The sequence below is a fragment of the Saccostrea cucullata genome, unplaced genomic scaffold (assembly GCF_032062105.1).
Source record: "Saccostrea cucullata isolate Sc308-1 unplaced genomic scaffold, CSIRO_AGI_Scuc_v1 ctg4103, whole genome shotgun sequence".
Taxonomy (NCBI): Eukaryota; Metazoa; Mollusca; class Bivalvia; order Ostreida; family Ostreidae; genus Saccostrea; species Saccostrea cuccullata.
This window is the reverse complement of record NW_026941440.1, coordinates 115,823-133,244: the sequence shown is the minus strand read 5'-3', so window position 1 is coordinate 133,244 and position 17,422 is coordinate 115,823. Positions and strand designations below refer to the sequence as shown.

At 35.6% G+C, this 17,422-nt stretch overlaps 2 protein-coding genes and 1 pseudogene across 2 annotated transcripts; all 3 read left to right on the top strand.

Annotated features, from left to right (window-relative positions):
- The first annotated feature begins 5,823 nt into the window (after positions 1–5,823).
- LOC134257839 (uncharacterized) lies at positions 5,824–7,880 on the top strand (annotated as a pseudogene).
- A 4,722-nt stretch (positions 7,881–12,602) lies between these two features.
- Positions 12,603–13,469, top strand: LOC134257838 (uncharacterized). Its single transcript, XM_062740426.1, has one exon. The coding sequence runs from the start codon at positions 12,603–12,605 to the stop codon at positions 13,467–13,469; it is 867 nt and encodes a 288-aa protein (XP_062596410.1).
- Positions 13,470–14,040: 571 nt separating this feature from the next.
- On the top strand, positions 14,041–15,543 carry LOC134257837 (uncharacterized protein K02A2.6-like). Its single transcript, XM_062740425.1, has 3 exons — positions 14,041–14,341; positions 14,448–14,570; positions 15,050–15,543. The coding sequence occupies exons 1-3, from the start codon at positions 14,041–14,043 to the stop codon at positions 15,541–15,543; spliced, it is 918 nt and encodes a 305-aa protein (XP_062596409.1).
- Positions 15,544–17,422: the final 1,879 nt, after the last annotated feature.

Sequence of the window (17,422 nt, the reverse complement as noted above, 5' to 3'; positions counted from 1 at the left end):
AATAAAGTGTAGTACTATCAATCAATCTTAACTAAGCTGTAATTTTCAGCTAAACTTAACAACAGACAGACCCGGAAAAGTGTGAGCAGATTAGCAAAATAAATTACGACCTTATCATAATTGACAATGAATGACCCATGTTTTCCAAAAATATAGGGGATGGAATTATATATAGTTATATATTATTGTAAATACTGGGATAAATATTGATACATTAACACTGCATATTCGTTTAAGTTTAATAGGCCATACACGTTCTAGAAGTTTTTGTTAGCTTCCAGTTCTGGAGAGATTCACAAAGGACCTAGAAATTATATATATATAAAAATACTTTAAATGTGTGTAATGCAATAGCATTAGCACTGTAGGAAAGCGGCTGACCGTAGTATATACTACGGTCATCAAAACATGTCGGCCGAGGCCAACGGTTAAAATTTTTCAGTCAAGATTTTTAACATTTTTCAGGTTATCTGTGTTAATTCTTGCCAAATTTAAATGTAACCTTATGAGAATTTGCTATTGGTTATTATAACTTACTTGAAATTAAAGAAATATAGCTGTAGTACGACCAGTAGAATTTCCATATGAAGTAAGATGACCGTAATATAGATAAAATATACGTTAATGTGTTCTCTTTTGAGCTAAGCATAGTTTTACAGTCGATAAACTAGGTTTATCGCTTGTAAACTATAGTTTATGGACTTTAAACTATAGTTAACAGCGTTATAATCTACATTTTACATCTGTTAAGCATAATTAATGCGATTATCTATGTTTCACAACCGTAACTCTTCTTAACACTGAAAACAATCATTTGGGATTCAAAAACATTGATCATCTGAACAATACAGTTTCATGATTTGTAAACTATGGTTTACAATTCTTAACTATAGTTAACGATCTGATATAGTTTCACGATTTGTGAAACAATGATTAACAACTCTCACCTATAGTTTACGATTGTAAGTTATAATTTACAAACATGAATCTATGTTTATCAACAAAATCTCATGAAAAGGATTTATTAAAGACAGATAAACTCAATTAGATTACCATTCGTAAACAACTGTTAAGAAGTCAACAACCGTTAAATATCGTTTAACAGATGAAAACTATCGGTCCTGTTTTTTTAACTATATTTTACAGTCGAAAAACCTATAGTTTATCGACTGTGAAACTGCGTTTGGCTCATTTTTGTGAAATTGAGATGCCACACACTTAACAAAACGTCCAAGTGTTCAGTTTAATAAATGTATTTATTTTAAAAAACAATTTTATAAGAATGCTATGATATTTTCAAATTCTTACAAAAAATAAGTCTTCTCAACAACTGCATGTAGAAAGAAAATAAATATCACCGATGAAAACCAATTTTGTACTTTGCGACACGTGTTTTGTGTAATTAGAATCTTTTTGTGACCATTATCAAATTTTAAAAACGGGTCTCACTAAAAAGCACACAACACTGGCAAAATGACCATTGAGAAAGAAGTGGTTGGAATGTTAATATATGGACCATCATTGCACCACGTTTCACTCACTTTTATACTGGTGCTTAATTATGTGTCCCGAACGAAGACTGGGACGACATCTTGCGATAGTACGCATGTTTTTGTTGTCCGGGCTGTTTCTCGAACATGGTTGGGACAATCTTCCTGTAACTTTTCTCATAGGACGACCACTGGTTGTAGTTGTGCCAGGTGGTCATTCAATTTCAAAATGGCTTCCGTTGCCTTGGAAATCTACAAAAAGCGACGAATTTGGTCTGCAAGTGTTCTCTGTGGTCCCTTGAACATTCCTCATAAAACTTTTTTATTTTAGTGATTGGTAAGTGTAGTTGTGCGATTCGCATTCAAAATTCTCAAATAATCGATTATTGCCATGGAAACTATGGAAGGTGAAAATTCTTTAACTTTGACCTTTTAATCAAAGTACTGAAAGGACTGATACGAATTGATGGTTGTCAAAGCTTAGCTGATGGGAATTGTTGTTTTTGTGATACAAAAAATGATATTCTTGTCCGAAATGATCAATAGTTGCCATGGAAATAGAGGAATAGTCCGGGGCGACATACGCTATTGCTAGCAATAGTAGACTCTCTAGTTGTACTTGTGCTTGTATATGGTATTACTTTTAAAAATAAACAAACAGTATCAAAATTTAATCATTTAAGCACATTTTGCTTTATGTTGTACGTCATTTTTCATCGATCACCAAAATAACACAATTTGAAAGTTTTTAACAAAATTCAACCAAACCAGAAGTGACCTTGATCTTCGTCTGAGGACAAAATTTCGCTTCACACCAGGGTAAAAGGGTGGTAAATTGTCCAGAAACAATCTTCGAAACATGAAAAACAAACAATTTCAATCGTACGAAAATGTTTTTTAAAAATGGTCCTCGTGACAGTCTAATATCAGTCTAAGTAGTCTGAATCGTTGCACTTAAATGCTTCACACCCTAGGATATTGAATACAAGGCATCCGTGTGAAGATACACTGTCAAATTCCCGGATCTGAATCCCGATTGAACACATTTGAGATTTTATGAGAAAAGTCAAAACCCTCCCTTTCCACACAATTTCGACGGTTTGGAAAGAACTATACAGTAGTGGGTGTGGAAGCAGATGGGTCAATCTCTTTTTCAGGGATACATGTTATCCAACAGTAAAGATTGTCTTGAAGTAATTAGAGCGAGTGGTGGTCCTACTCCATAAAGATTTTTTGTCTGAATTTCCATTTTGAGGATACATCATTTCCATGACACTTTGCTTAAAATTCTGACAAGATACTTACATGAAATTTAGACTAAATATGCATTATCAACCAAGAGTTAAAGAAATCATTTATTGTTTGCATTTGTTCTTTAAAACTTTAAAAATGTAAGGTGAACACTTAGAAGTTTGGTCAGTGTTCATAGTATATTTCACCATTTGGAAGCGAAAAAAATCAGCAAACGTAAATTGGAACTTGCAGAAACTGGTAAACTATAGATAAATCTATTCAGTTTCCTACATATACTTATCTGAACTTAAAGGCTTAGCCCCCCCCCCCCCTACTTTTTTCCAAATATATACTTAGTATAGACATTGAACGTACCTGAGTTTCGTAGGTTTAGCCCCCCCCCCCCACTTTCCACTGACACCTCGCCGTATAGGTTAAAGATGGGTAAAGTTTTGGTGATTGGAAAAAAGTAGATTAGAAAGTTCGACCCTCCCCACGAAATAGGTTTTTCGCCTTTTGGAAAATGGTCATCTTTTTTTTCTGTTTGCTTATCAGGGTTTTTTTTTTGAAGGTTAAAAATATTTAATTACATTTAGCTCCCCCCTAACTTTCAAAATTTCTTCCAAAACCCCAAAGGAAAGTAAACGTCAGCAGCAATGTAAGATTGGACAATTTACTGAGACTAACACAGAAAGCAGTGAAATTTACTAGGTTCTTTCTGATGTTATCAGGAATTTCGAAATGGAAGAAATTGGTCGTTTGGAAGACTTTTGTGCATAAATAAAAACACCAAAACATGGCAATATTGCATTCCACTTGTTGCTTGATATCCGCCAGTTTTATAAACAAAGGACGGTTTATAACATGAAATATAATGATGAGTTGCTATCATTAGGTAACGGTTGCAAACCTGTTTGAAGGGCGAAATTTGTCTTTTTATCAGAGCAGGACTAGGACTTACAAAGTAATGATGGTCGCAACATTAATATTATTCCTGAAGATGCAAAATAAACTAGATAGTCGCAATTATAAATAATTATTTTGATATAAATAATTGCAATTGTACTTTTTTCAAGATTTTTTAATAAATACTTTCATTTGTTTAAACATTCTAAATCAACCGTCTTCTCTTATCAATAAGTATTAAATCAATCAAATTTAAAACTTTTCAGTTCTTTTTTATGACCTCCATTCTGAATAGTATAAGATCTTGTATAATGTAATCTGTATTGAACATCTTTTTACTGATGTTGAATAAGATATTTTCGTCTTAATGGATTTTTTACATATACTACGGTCATCTCTATGATTATATTACGGTCGTCATCTGTGTTGTTTTACGGTCATCATAGTCAAAAACTTTGACGTTGTACTACAGCTTTATTTCTTTAAATTCAAGTAAGTTATAATAACCAATAGCAAGTTTTCATTAGTGTACATTTAAATTTGGCAAGAATTAACAGAGATAGTCTGGCAAATGTTTAAAATCTTGACTGAAAAATTCTAACCGGTGACCTCGGTCGACATGTTTTGATGACCGTAGTATATACTACGGGAAACCGCTTTCCTACAGTGATTAGGTAGCAGATTAATGTTGACTTTTTCTTCAACATTAAAGGAAAGAAAATGTTTTTTTTTTACTAATTTTATCGCAATTTTCCCATGTCCTCTAATGCAGTCATCCCATGCGCGGATGTAGAGGGGGGGGGGGGGTCGGGGGGGTCCTGACCCCCCCTGGAATTTACCAGGTTAAAAAATGTATATACTATAACAAGAAAACAGTTACCAGGAACCCCCCTGGAAAACTCAGACCCCCCCCGGTAAGCGTGAACATGTGTGAAGTGGGAAAGATAAGTGAAAGATTTGAAGCAATAGACCCCCTGGTAAGCGTGAACATGTGTGGAGGGGGTAAGATAAGATTTTTTTTTTGCTTGTCAAGAAATTTCTGGGATTGGAATTTTTTTGGACTGAGGTGGACCCCTCCTGGAAAAAAATTCTGGATCCGCGCCTGCATCCTTTGTTAAAACTTTCAAATATTGAGGCGAGATATACCAAGTGCACTAGATCATATAATAGAGATTCATAAGTACTCTGTATTTCTTCTCAAAATTAAAAGAAGCAAATACTTCAAGGATTTTCCTCAGACAAAAAAAGTTATAGAGATGCAGCTGTAGAGATATAGACAGGGTGATTCTGTTCTTCATATGCATGGGTAATATTACAATTATATTACAGTTAATCTCTGTCCGTAATTTTAATATTTTTATTCTATATTTCTACGTATTTGAGGATAGATTTCTCAGGTATTTAAATCACATGACAAGGTAAAAGGTTATACCTAGACAGAAGAAAAGGAAGTAAATTGTTATGTACGACATTATCGTGAGGCCATATTGGATTAGAGGTGAGAAAATATCATACGTAGATAATTTAACATGCTGAGAGACATTAAATTTTCCAGATGTCATTTATGATCTCATGTTTAGTATATTTATACATTATCTGAATGCATTACAGAGCCACTTAAGATAATTTTGTATGGAAAGCCACAGGGGACCCCCAAGTCATGTTCTATATATTCATAGTAATTCAATTTTTGGCTTTCATGTTCAATATATTCATAGTAAATCAATCTTGGGCAGTCATGTTAACAATCCCGGCCCAGTCATGATCGGCAACACGGGACCCCAAGTCATGTTCTATATATTCCTAGTAATTCAATCGGTCATGTTATTATTGCAACTCTGACCAAGTCAGGTTTGGTTTGATTGCATTATATGGCCTTAATTCTTATCTTTGCCAGTCATGATTTGACAACCCTGGCCTAGTCAAGACATATCCAATGTTTTACATCTTGACTAGGCCATGATTTTCTATCCCAAGATTGCATTTTCCAAGATACATTACTTCCAAACGCAGTCAAGATTTACTTCCCAAGATGTTATAGGACCGAGATTCGGCCAAGATAGCATTACGACAAAATATCCTATCCCATACGCAGGCAAGATTTATGGTCATGATTGCATTGCACCAAGATTGAATTACTATGAATATATATAACATGACCGCCCAAGATTGAATTACTATGAATATATAGAACATGACTTGGGAGTCCCGTGTGGCCGATCATGACTTGGCCGGGATTGTAAATATGACCGCCCAAGATTGAATTACTATAAATATATAGAACATGTCTTGTGGGTCCCCCGTGGCTTTCCATAATACTGAATACATAAATTGTTTTGATTGCTACGTGGTGTTTAGTTTTTCTTCAAAACATTTTTTGAAACATAAAGGCATTTTTCAACTACAAAAATACCAAATTCTTCGCCGAACAGTTTAATTTAAAACTCTTACATTGTACATGTATTTGTTTAAAATAGCGTAAAATATCTGTAGTCAGTGTCTCATTTTATTTTATACAGGGATATCTGTTTCCTTTTTTGACAAAACCCCAAGTAATGGACCCCCTGGACAGAGCTCAGGTACTCCTTATCTGCGACCTGTGTAAAAGAGCTGCACTACAGAGTCATTGTGAACTTTGTCAGATTAATCTGTGTAAGGCCTGTGTTGGGGAGCATCTCTCTGATTCATCCAAAAGACACAATGTTGTACCATACAAACACAGAACTTCTAATCCCAACGTTAACTATCCAATTTGTTCAAAACACATCCAGAAACATTGTGAACTCTATTGTGAGAAATGTGAGATCTGTGTCTGTTCTACCTGCCTCTCCTCTGATGAACACAAAGGGCATAATTTGACAAATGTCTATCAGAATCCAACCTTCATTAAAGAAATTCTAAACAAGGATTTGAAAGAACTTGAAAAAAGAATACTTCCAACATATGAAGAAATTGCATCAGACTTAAACACTGAAAAAGTAAACTTAGTGGAAAAACATTATGAGAAACTGATAACAGAGGTCAACAACAAAGGGGCAGACTGGCACAGAGAAATTGATAACATAGTCAACCAAAAGAAATCTGAAATTGATGAAATGAAATCTAAACATCTGGCTGTTCTAAATAAAGAGGAAAATGAAATCAAACAAATAACTTTAGATTTAAAACAGAGTATCCATGATATGAAGAATCCTTGACTCCGATAATATCTCCCTAACCTCTGCTTACAAATCCAGGAATGCTGAATTCAGAAGTTTGCCTCCAAAAGTCAATGTTTCATTACCTAGTTTCTGTCCTCATCCAGTCAACACATATCAATTTCATCAAATGTTTGGTTCTCTGTCAGCATTATCCATTACAATAGAAGAACATGACTACATAATGAGGACACCAGAAGCTGTATCCTGTCCTCCAGTCAAACCACTGCTTGATGTACCAAAGCTCATCATTACAGTTGAAACTGGGTGTCAATACTTATTAAGAAGAGTTGCCTGTCTCAGTGATGAAAAAATCTGGACATGTGGTAATGAAAAAAATTTAAAACTCTACAACCTACAGAGTACACTATTGAAGTCAATCCAAACTAAGTCAGGAAACATACCGGGTGACATAACAGTGACAAAGAGTGGAGATTTAGTTTACACCGACCCTGATACAAGAACTGTAAACATAGTGAAGAATGACCAGATACAGGAAGTGATCAGATTACAGGGGTGGAAACCTCACTATGTCTGTAGTACCTCCTCTGGTGACCTCCTGGTTACCATGGTCAGTGATGATGACAAACAAGCAAAAGTTGTCCGTTACATTGACTTCAAACAGAAACAAACCATTCAGTATGACAGTGAAGGTTACCCTCTGTATTCATCTTTTTACATAAATACAAATAAATACATTACTGAAAACAGGAATTTGGATATCTGTGTAGCTGACTGTGAGGCCCACGCAGTAGTGGTGGTTAACCAGGCAGGAAACCTCCGATTTAGATATACCGGTCGTCCCTCTAATACCAGGGGAACATTTAATCCATACAGCATCACAACAGACAGTCAGAGTCAGATCCTGACAGCAGACTTTAGTAACCACTCTATCCACATCCTAGATCAGGACGGACATTTCCTTTCTTACATTGATAACTGTGACATAGAGCTTCCATATGGTTTATGTATAGACACTAGAGATAACCTCATTGTGGCTGAGTATGACAGTTGTAAAGTTAAGAAAATCAAATATATGTCAACAATGTTTTAACAATAACGACACATTTGTGAATGGAATTGTTATGAATCACATAGTGCTTGCACTAATATTATCAAAAAATATATAACTGTTGGTATCATTATTCTACCCAAAGTTGAAATGACTGTTTAATAAATAGAGCTCCAGGTAACTTATATACAGTGTATCTCATTGTTAATATTATCACCAAGTTCATTCATAAGAAATAAATGGAGCGGACACAAATTATGATTTTTTTTCATTTTTGTGACTTTGAACTCGCCCAGATGACTTTCCGTTAAGGATGTATTCTTCTGAAAAAAACCTGCATTAAACTTTCCACATGCTTATATTTTTCTGAAAGTGTAATATCCAAGGAAAAATTTAGAGACAAGAAAAGTGTATGTTATTGTTCATCTAAGAGAGATTCAACCCCTCTAACATATGCCAAATAGAGCATGGAAAATTTCATTAAAATAGCTATTAGACCATAAAAATAACTCATAAACTTATAAATACAATCAATTTAAACCTAATATGGCCTAAATTTACTTGAAAGTATTGCATAGTCAATTTTTTAAGCAACATACGAGCAAATAAACTCCAATTGGATAGCTTGTACCCAAAAATGTTGTACACCGGTGTGAAAATTAGGCAAATTTTTCCCCATAAAATTGCTCAAAAAAACCAGAGAAAACATATTTCAACAAATAAACGTTTTGAGAAAATTGTTGTACAGTTGTTCAGGTATTATTATAGTTCCTTCTCATAGTATAAAAAGTAGTGGTTAGTGTACATATAAGAAAATTTTGATATTTTTTATATCCCCACCCCGTATTTCTTTTTCAGCATTATTATAATGAAAATAAATCAAGGCATTTAGGCTTCAAAGTGTGCGTTTTATTCACCAAATATTCAAAATTTGTGTGATAAATTTCGGTTATGATTGCAATTTTGTTTAAAAAAGCCTTTATGAACAAAAAGTAATTATTTATCACATAAAACTTCAAAATCATAGTTTGTTAGATGTCCTCTCTTTCTCTTACACTGTGGGTTCTTGATTAGGTTCTGGTTTGTGGTGTTGGATGGTTGCTTCCCTGGGATTAGACAAATCCAGTCCCACTTTCTCAATCTTATTTGCATGGTTTTTCTCCATCTAGTTTTAGTGATTCTAAAAACATGCTCTCTTCTAAAGTTTTTCATTTGTGATTCTTGTGACAACAAGACTTACCTGAAAAAAATTATTTTAGAAGAAAATACACACATGTAATTACTTGTAATTTCATTGTTCAAAAAATGTAAATTCATTATTTTGTCTATCTTACTTTGTTTTTATAAACCCTAGCCTATAGTTTAGAATCAAATAATTCCTATGATGTTTCAGAAATATTCTATTTTTCAACACGAATAGGCCGCCATAGAAGGAAGCGACCTAGTTTCTTATCGAATGTCAACAGCTAAAAAATTAGAGATGTTATCTTGTTATTTTTCGTACGGTATGTCTATAAATTTGGGATATAGATATTCTGCATTTACAATATCAAATGAAATTTATCATATACTACGACTAGTACGAGCTAAAGTTGTAATAATCAAAGTACTGAAAGTACTGAAAAGCGGTTAGCATGCTTTCATCTAATATGTACCGAAAAAGTGCATAAAATGATGATATTTAAATACGCATATCTTTGTCCAATGTCATCAGAGAAGAAAAACCCAGACATTCCGTTTTTGTAATACTTTACTCAATAGTAAAACCAATAACATTCCAAACTGATGTCACAGATGGATGCAATCTAATTAAAATTAGATGTTCCGAATCCGCTACTGCTTCTCAAACATCTAACAACATCCTATTTGGGGTCATGTAAGAGTGAATCTTCGATTAGGCAAAGAAAATGGTTCCTCCGAAATCCTGGCTAATAGTTCAGATGGGTTTCTTGTTTTCACCACCCAACCAAAACACCCGAGGAGTTTTGTAGTAAAAAGATATGCATTGCAAAAGTTGTGTTATGTATGACGTGTGGGGTATCTTGTATAGTCTGTGCTCTTTCGTTTGCATTATTCACGTTTAGATGCCAGACTGCAGAAGATACATGAAATTTATTCCAAAATTACTTTAATTCAACGTAAGACAGTATCAATAATGATGATATGTAGCCGTGGAATTAATTTGAGAACTGTTTACCGAGGCTTGAATCTACATGGCCAAAGTGTTTGTGTTTACTTGTACATGTATTCATAATTGAAAGGTCGCTCTGATGTGACCCCGAATGGGATGTTAGATGTTTCAGAAGCGGGAGCGGATTTGGAACATTTAAATAAATTTTAATAAGATTGAAATGCATGTTTCAAAATTTAAACATGAGATATCTTCAGTTTGAAAGACAGGAAGTGCATTTTTAAAAATTCTCTCTTGATGGCATCCAATTGTTCTCTGGATAAAAAAAATTATGTTGATGTTGAAAATTTCATTGTCTTTTATTCTCTATTGAATCTGAAATTAGGTAATTGTAAAGCCTACTATAACAAACAACTAAAAAAATGACAAGTTAAATTCTTTAGATTAATGGATTTTGAGTAGTGTAGATCTACAGCTGGCTAGTCAGAGAAAAAAGGATGGCTGAGGAGAGACTTTGTAAATGAATTGATATCAGAGAGATTCAGTTGTGTAGGCTCATCGCGGCAATATAATTAACCTGTCAACGAGGGATGCTTACTTTTTCTAGGCAACGGATCCCACCTCTTGAACTTTCAGGAGTCAGCTTTTCTTCTAAAATCGATCATTCTGTATTTTGATACAGATACTCAATACTTCCTTTAGTAATATTATAAACTTCTACTTCTACGGGAAGACTGGCGAGTAAACAAGATTATCAAGCTTTATGAAATATATTTTATTGACCTTTCAAACAAGTAAATGTTCGAATAAAGTAAATGGTATATGAGAATCTTTTGAAAGAAGTCTTGCACAATATAAGGCACAATATCTAGATAAGGACATATAAGGTGTTTTTATCATATACTCTTCATGCAATATTGTTCTCAAATAAAACATGAAAAAGAAAGTTATGTAATCAATCAATACTAGTATTTAAAAATTCAAATGTACATTAAAAATCAGTTTAACTTAAGAAGTTATCAGTGTCACTTTCTTCAATATGTCGGTTAAACAATATACACTGATTTTTTTTCTATCAATGTGCCTCTAAACACCTGTATTTTTATTTTATTCTTCTCAAACGTTTAAAACAATAATCGACAAATTGGACAAATTCAAATTTTAAAAGTATTTTCACAGCTAATAATACGTTCCCTAGGAATTGATCAAATTTTCAAAACTTATAAATAAGAATTAAGTATATATTTTAAATTTTTGCTAATTGCCAAAATTTTTCATACCTCATTCTTCTCTGAAAATAATATCGGTTGATTTTTAGATGAGGATCACAATGCTGATTAAAATTAATATATATTTCTCCATTTTTTTTTCAAAATTGATTTTACTACTTTAAGTGCTCCATTATTTTTTACAAAACTAATAGTAAGTAATCCCTTATGATCGATTGTTATAAATTATCAAAGACGGAGTAGAGAATTTATCCCTGGGAGCAGAGCTTTTATAATCTGTTTATTAGACAGAGAAGAAAAGAAAAGAAAAACAAACGTTTCATAGTAGAGGTAACCCTTGTTTCCATAAAACGTTACAAAAAGTGTAAAACTTACAGATGCGTTCGGTGTTTTTATAAAAGCGCTTTTCAGGTATTAACTTAATAAATGGTGTTTCTTAATACTTTGGCAAGGAAAATCAAACTCGATCGAGAGATTTGCTGATGTTTTTGCAGTCTGTAATAACCTCCAACCTGCTGTATAATAAACTTTCAAAAATAAACTAACAGTTGCCAGAAATCGCGATCGCGCGATACACATGTAATAAGGACCAAATTCTGTTCTTAAAAGTAAGTGTTGTAAGTATTGTCAATGCTTTGGTAAATATACTAATAAGAATTCGATATAATCGTTATAATAGCCACTCTTCATACACAGCATATACTTCGTTAGTACGAAGTGATATACATGTAGTAGGGGCTGGCTTTAGTCAGACTTCACAGCATATTGTCAATCTCTAACCAGGGGGCGTATTACGCCGACAGTATACAAATCATTTGCTGAAGTTACCGTTGTCGATAGGTAGGTCCTTGTGGAAGTTTCCGGTTTTGGTTGCAGAAGGATAAGGTTACAAGCGATAAAGCGATGCCGATAGGTAGCGCCTTATGGAGGTTTCCGGTTGCCGACACATGCCATATAGCGGCTAGCGAAGCTAACCGCTTAAAAAGGATAATGCAAATGCTGTCGTCTGCACAAATCTGAAAACGTTCCGTACATATATGTGACATGTTTATGCAATATTCCAGTTTGTGATATGACAGTATACTGTAACATGTTATGTTTATTCGTTTTGCTATTACGAATAGCGTTTATACATTAATGTATTTATTCGTTTTGTCTAGTAATAAATGGTAGTTTTGGTTATCGTTCATGGCTGTAGTTCTTGCCAACGTGCCTGGGGATTTTATATGCACATTGCATTAGTAACCCACTAAGTTAAACATGGTGTCAGATGCGGGATTATAGAAGAGGATTACAGGATTGAGCAGTACTGTTTTTCTCGCCATATCTTGAGTATATATAGTGCATATTTCGATTTGTTCGATTTGGCGCGCTGCATCGTGATTACGACAGCCGGGTCGGGAAATGGCGCTCGAACGATTGACACCCCCTGGTAAAATAAAGTTCAACACTAAGAATATTAGTGAAGACTGGAGAAAATGGAGAGAAGAATTTGAACTCTATTCATCTCTATCGATGAAGGATGGAGAAGACAAAGCTAAGTTACAATTACTGAAATATTTGATCGGCGCTGATGGCAGAGAAATTTACAGTACTCTGAAGTTTGAAAAAGAAGAAAAGTACAGAAAATTGAAAGACGTCATCGAAGCTTTTGACGCTTACTGTAGACCCAAAAGAAACGAAACAGTAGAGAGATTCAGGTTCAATATGAGGAAACAGAAACAAGATGAGACAATAGAAACTTTTATTACTGATCTTAAAACATTAGCTGCAAAGTGTAACTATAGAGAAATAGTTGATTCACTAGTGAGAGACAGAATAGTTTGCGGTATACTTGACTCACACCTGAGAGAATGTTTATTAAGAACACCAGAACTTACCCTGGATAAGTGTGTCGACATAACGCGTGCAGCAGAAATCACAAAACAAGGAATTATTGTATTGGACGGCAACAACAATTCGTTAAGCAGCCATGCAGAAAATGTCAACGAAATCGGCAGAGGTAAACCTAGTACAAATACAACTGGAAGTAAACATTCACACACAGATAACAACAAATTTTGTAAATATTGTGCCAAAGTACATGAGCCCAAGAAAGAAAAATGTGCGGCATATGGAAAGACGTGTCGACTGTGCCATAAAATGAATCACTTCGAAACAGTATGCAGAAGTGCTACCAAGAAATCACAACCAAAGTACAAGAAGAAAACTATGCATCACATTGGGACAGGTTGTTCAGACACCGACAGTGATGATGACTATTTAGTTTAAACTGGACCATTCAAGAAGAAAGCACACATTCTGCACACTCAGTTTCCAACAGTGTACATTCGTCTATGATAATTCATGGAAAGAAAGTGACATTTAAACTAGACAGTGGGGCCACATGTAACATTTTACCACATACATGTAGTGTGATTCCAATCATGCCACTTCAGCCTACAAATTACACCTTGAAGATGTACAACAAATCTACCATAAGGCCGCTAGGAAAAGTACACTTTCAAGTTACCAATCCAAATAATGGTACCTCATATGACACTGAATTTATTGTGATCAAGGAGGACTGCATGTCACTCTTAGGAAATAAAACTTTACAGCACATGGAGCTCTTAAACTGGAGAAAGGAGAACATTCTAAGTGTGAGAAGGCTGTTATCATCACCTCTCAGCAAGAAGCAGCTCTTCGCAGAGTTTCCAGATGTCTTTGAAGGAGTAGGTCGTCTCGCAGGAAAATATCACTTAGTTCTAAATGAAAACATACAGCCTGTAGTTCATCCACCAAGGAAAGTGCCTATCGCACTGAAACCATTGTTAAAAGCAGAACTTGACAAACTTAGGAAATGAACATTATTACACCAGTAAGTGAACCAATAGCATGGGTCTCCAGCTGTTTGATGGTCGTGAAAGCAAACAAAGTCAGAATCTGCATAGATCCGAAGGACTTGAACAAAGCACTTAAGAGGAGCCATTATCCACTTCCTACGATAGAGGAAATACTTCCAAACCTTTCTCGTGCAAAAGTATTTAGTGTTCTGGATGCACGTAACGGATTTTGGCATGCTGAATTAGATAAGGAAAGCTCTATGCTTACTACATTCAACACCCCATTTGGACGATTCAGATGGTTCAGGATGCCCTATGGTATCTCGACTGCACCGGAAGATTATCAACGTCGTCAAGATCAGGCGGTAGAAGGACTACCAGGTGTCTTGAGTATTGCTGACGACATATTGGTTTTATGGTGAAGGTGACACAGAAGAGGATGCCATTGTAGACATTGACCAGCAACTGAAAGCACTCATGAAGAGATGTCGTGAACGAGGACTTGTGCTCAACAAGGACAAACTAGGACTTCGTGAGACGGAGATTTGTAGGACATCTCATAACAAAGGACGGTTTGAAGCCCGACCCTGAAAAGTCAAAGCGGTGAACGAAATGCTGAATCCAACAGATGTCGCAGGTGTGAGACGCTTCCTGGGATTCGTTAACTACCTAAGCAAGTTTCTAAGTTTGAGTGACATTTGTGAGCCGCTACGAAAGCTTAAAGTGAAAGACACATTGTGGAGCTGGCTCAGATTCATGACATAGCAGTACAGAAAGTCAAAAGATTGGTGACGTCAGAACAAATTCTTAGCTACTACGATTCAAATAAGGAACTTATCTTACAATGTGATTCTTCGGAGACAGGATTGGGCGCAGCTCTGCTACAACTTAGGAAACCGATAGCGTACCCCAGCAGAGCCCTTACAGACACATAGACGAGATATGCCGAAATAGAAAAGGAACTTCTCGCTGTTGTGTTTGGATTAGAGAAATTTCATCAGTATACATATGGACGAAACGTTACAGTCCAAAGTGATCACAAACCCTTAGAGCCACTTCATACAGCACCGAAACACTTACAGAGGATGCTGCTTCGACTGCAGAAATACTCAACAAAGCTAGAGTATCATCCCGGTGAGGAAATGCACTTAGCCGATACGCTTAGTAGAGCATACTTACAGAACAGTGATCGTACAGGTGCACTCCTAGATGAAATAGTTCATTTCACACATATACAGCGGACGGTAGGAGATAGTCTTCAAGAAATTAGGGACGAAACTCGACGAGATAACACATTACAGGAACTCATTCATGTAATACTTACCGGATGGCCCGAGATGGTATCTGATGTCAAGGACACAGTGCGGCCATATTTTAATTTTCGAGATGAGCTAGTCATACAGGATGGAGTTATCTTCTGCGGAGACAGAATTGTGATACCCATCAGAATGAGGCAGGACATGTTATGCAAGATTCACAAGTCTCATAGGAGTGGAAGGAAGTCTATGTCGTGCACATGAGAACTTATTCTGGCCAGGCATGAATGCTGAGACCAAAGATTTCATCAGCCGATGTGACATATGCAGATCATTAGATGACAAACAGTGCAAAGAGACATTTAAGTCACATGAAGTTCCAGATAAACCTTGGAGAAAGATTGCTTGTGACATTTTTACATTGAGAACGAAAACATTATTGCCTACTAAACAGTCATTAGTAGAGCCGGAAGTTCCAGATCTGAAGGAGCAGGGAAGGACGCTTGTGAGACTGAAAGAACGACAAGCACATTACTACAATCGTGGATCAAAGGATCTGAAACCATTGAAGATTTAAGACCTTGTGCGCATTGCACCACCTGATGGAATCGGACAGTCAAAAAAATGGAGGAAAGGGGTAGTGACCAGAGTTTTACCAAATCGCTCTAATGAGGTCCAGTCTGATGGTCAACACTACCGCAGGAATAGACGACATCTAAGACCCAGCAAACATCAGGAACAGTCGGAAAGTGATGATATAGCCCTTGAGGATTACCGAGAGACACGTGTCGAACAAGAGAAGCCAATTCAAATGTCTGACTCAAAACAGATGATCGAGTCCGCCAAAGAGCAGGATTCATTAAAGGCACCGCAGACATTCACCAGATCAGGACGCGATATGAAAGTGCCCATCCGATTCAATGACTATGTAAAGTAACATTGTCAGTGCATTATTTGTGTTTATGAAATTATGTTTGGTAAGTTGTGAATAGGGCATAATAATCCCTGGCTTACCAATTTTGAGCAAGAGCTCAAATTATTATCATCTGTACTGTATTATGTCTGTATCTGAAGTTGAAAATCATAATTCATACATCTTGCATTTACAAGTCAATGCAAAGCTACATTGATGATTTCTTTGAACACAATCATTTTGAAATTTGATCTTGACTAATTGGACAATGAAAGAAACTTTACAAAGGAGAAAAGATGTAACATGTTATGTTTATTCGTTCTGCTTTTACGAATCGCATTTATACATTTATGTATGTATTCGTTTTGTCTAGTAATAAATGGTAGTTTTGGTTATCGTTCATGGCTGTAGTTCTTGCCAACGTGCCTGGGAATTTTACATGCACATTGCATTAGTAACCCACTAAGTGCAACATATACTAGGTAATTTAAAAATTTTGTGTCTATAATACATAAACATTGTTATTTTCAATAAGTTTGAAAGCATGAGGAACCTACAGTTTCGCTTTTCCACTGCTACTGGAACGTCATCAACACACTTCGGCGCTCTAGGTTGGCATGTTTGGGGCGCCGCTTTCGAGAATGTACAGCGCTATGACAAAAGTATTCGCGATTTTTCAAAATGGCGGACGTAAACACGATGCGCTTCGTAAAAATAAACAATAAATTGTGAAACAAATAACAGACTTACCTTTATTAATACTTGGTAAGGTGGCCCTTACACTTGATTACTGCTAATAGTCTGCAGGGAATAGATTCATACAAGGATTTGATATAGTTTTCGTCGAAGGAAGTCCAGATGTGAAAAATAGCATCGAAGAATTCTTCCGGAGTATTTATGTTTGGAGCTCGATTTGCAGAGTTTTCTTGATTTTTAGCCATAAATTCTCTATGATATTAATGTCCGGTGATTGAGCTGGCCATACAATTGTAGGAATATTATTTGTTGTTTGTAATCTACAGTAATAAGAGCTCTATGGACGGGGGCGTTGTCGTCTAGAAAACGATAGGTTTGTTGAGGAAATGTCGGGCAATGACGGGCCAAAGCATTAATATTTTCATTGACCATGCAAAGTGTACCAACCCGGTGGTAAGTGATGCATCCCACACCATTACTGAAATCCTTCTCTGCCGAGGGGGGGGGGGGGGGGGCACATGCACTGCGGCAAGT

What these genes read in the sequence shown, in the direction of transcription:
- LOC134257838 (XM_062740426.1), top strand. Translation starts at nt 12,603, where the DNA reads ATGGCGCTCGAACGATTGACACCCCCTGGTAAAATAAAGTTCAACACT.
- LOC134257837 (XM_062740425.1), top strand. Translation starts at nt 14,041, where the DNA reads ATGAACATTATTACACCAGTAAGTGAACCAATAGCATGGGTCTCCAGC. An exon ending in ATGGTTCAGGATGCCCTATG is followed by an intron (nt 14,342 to 14,447) that starts GTATCTCGACTG and finishes TTTATGGTGAAG; the next exon opens with GTGACACAGAAGAGGATGCC. An exon ending in ACTTCGTGAGACGGAGATTT is followed by an intron (nt 14,571 to 15,049) that starts GTAGGACATCTC and finishes GAAACGTTACAG; the next exon opens with TCCAAAGTGATCACAAACCC.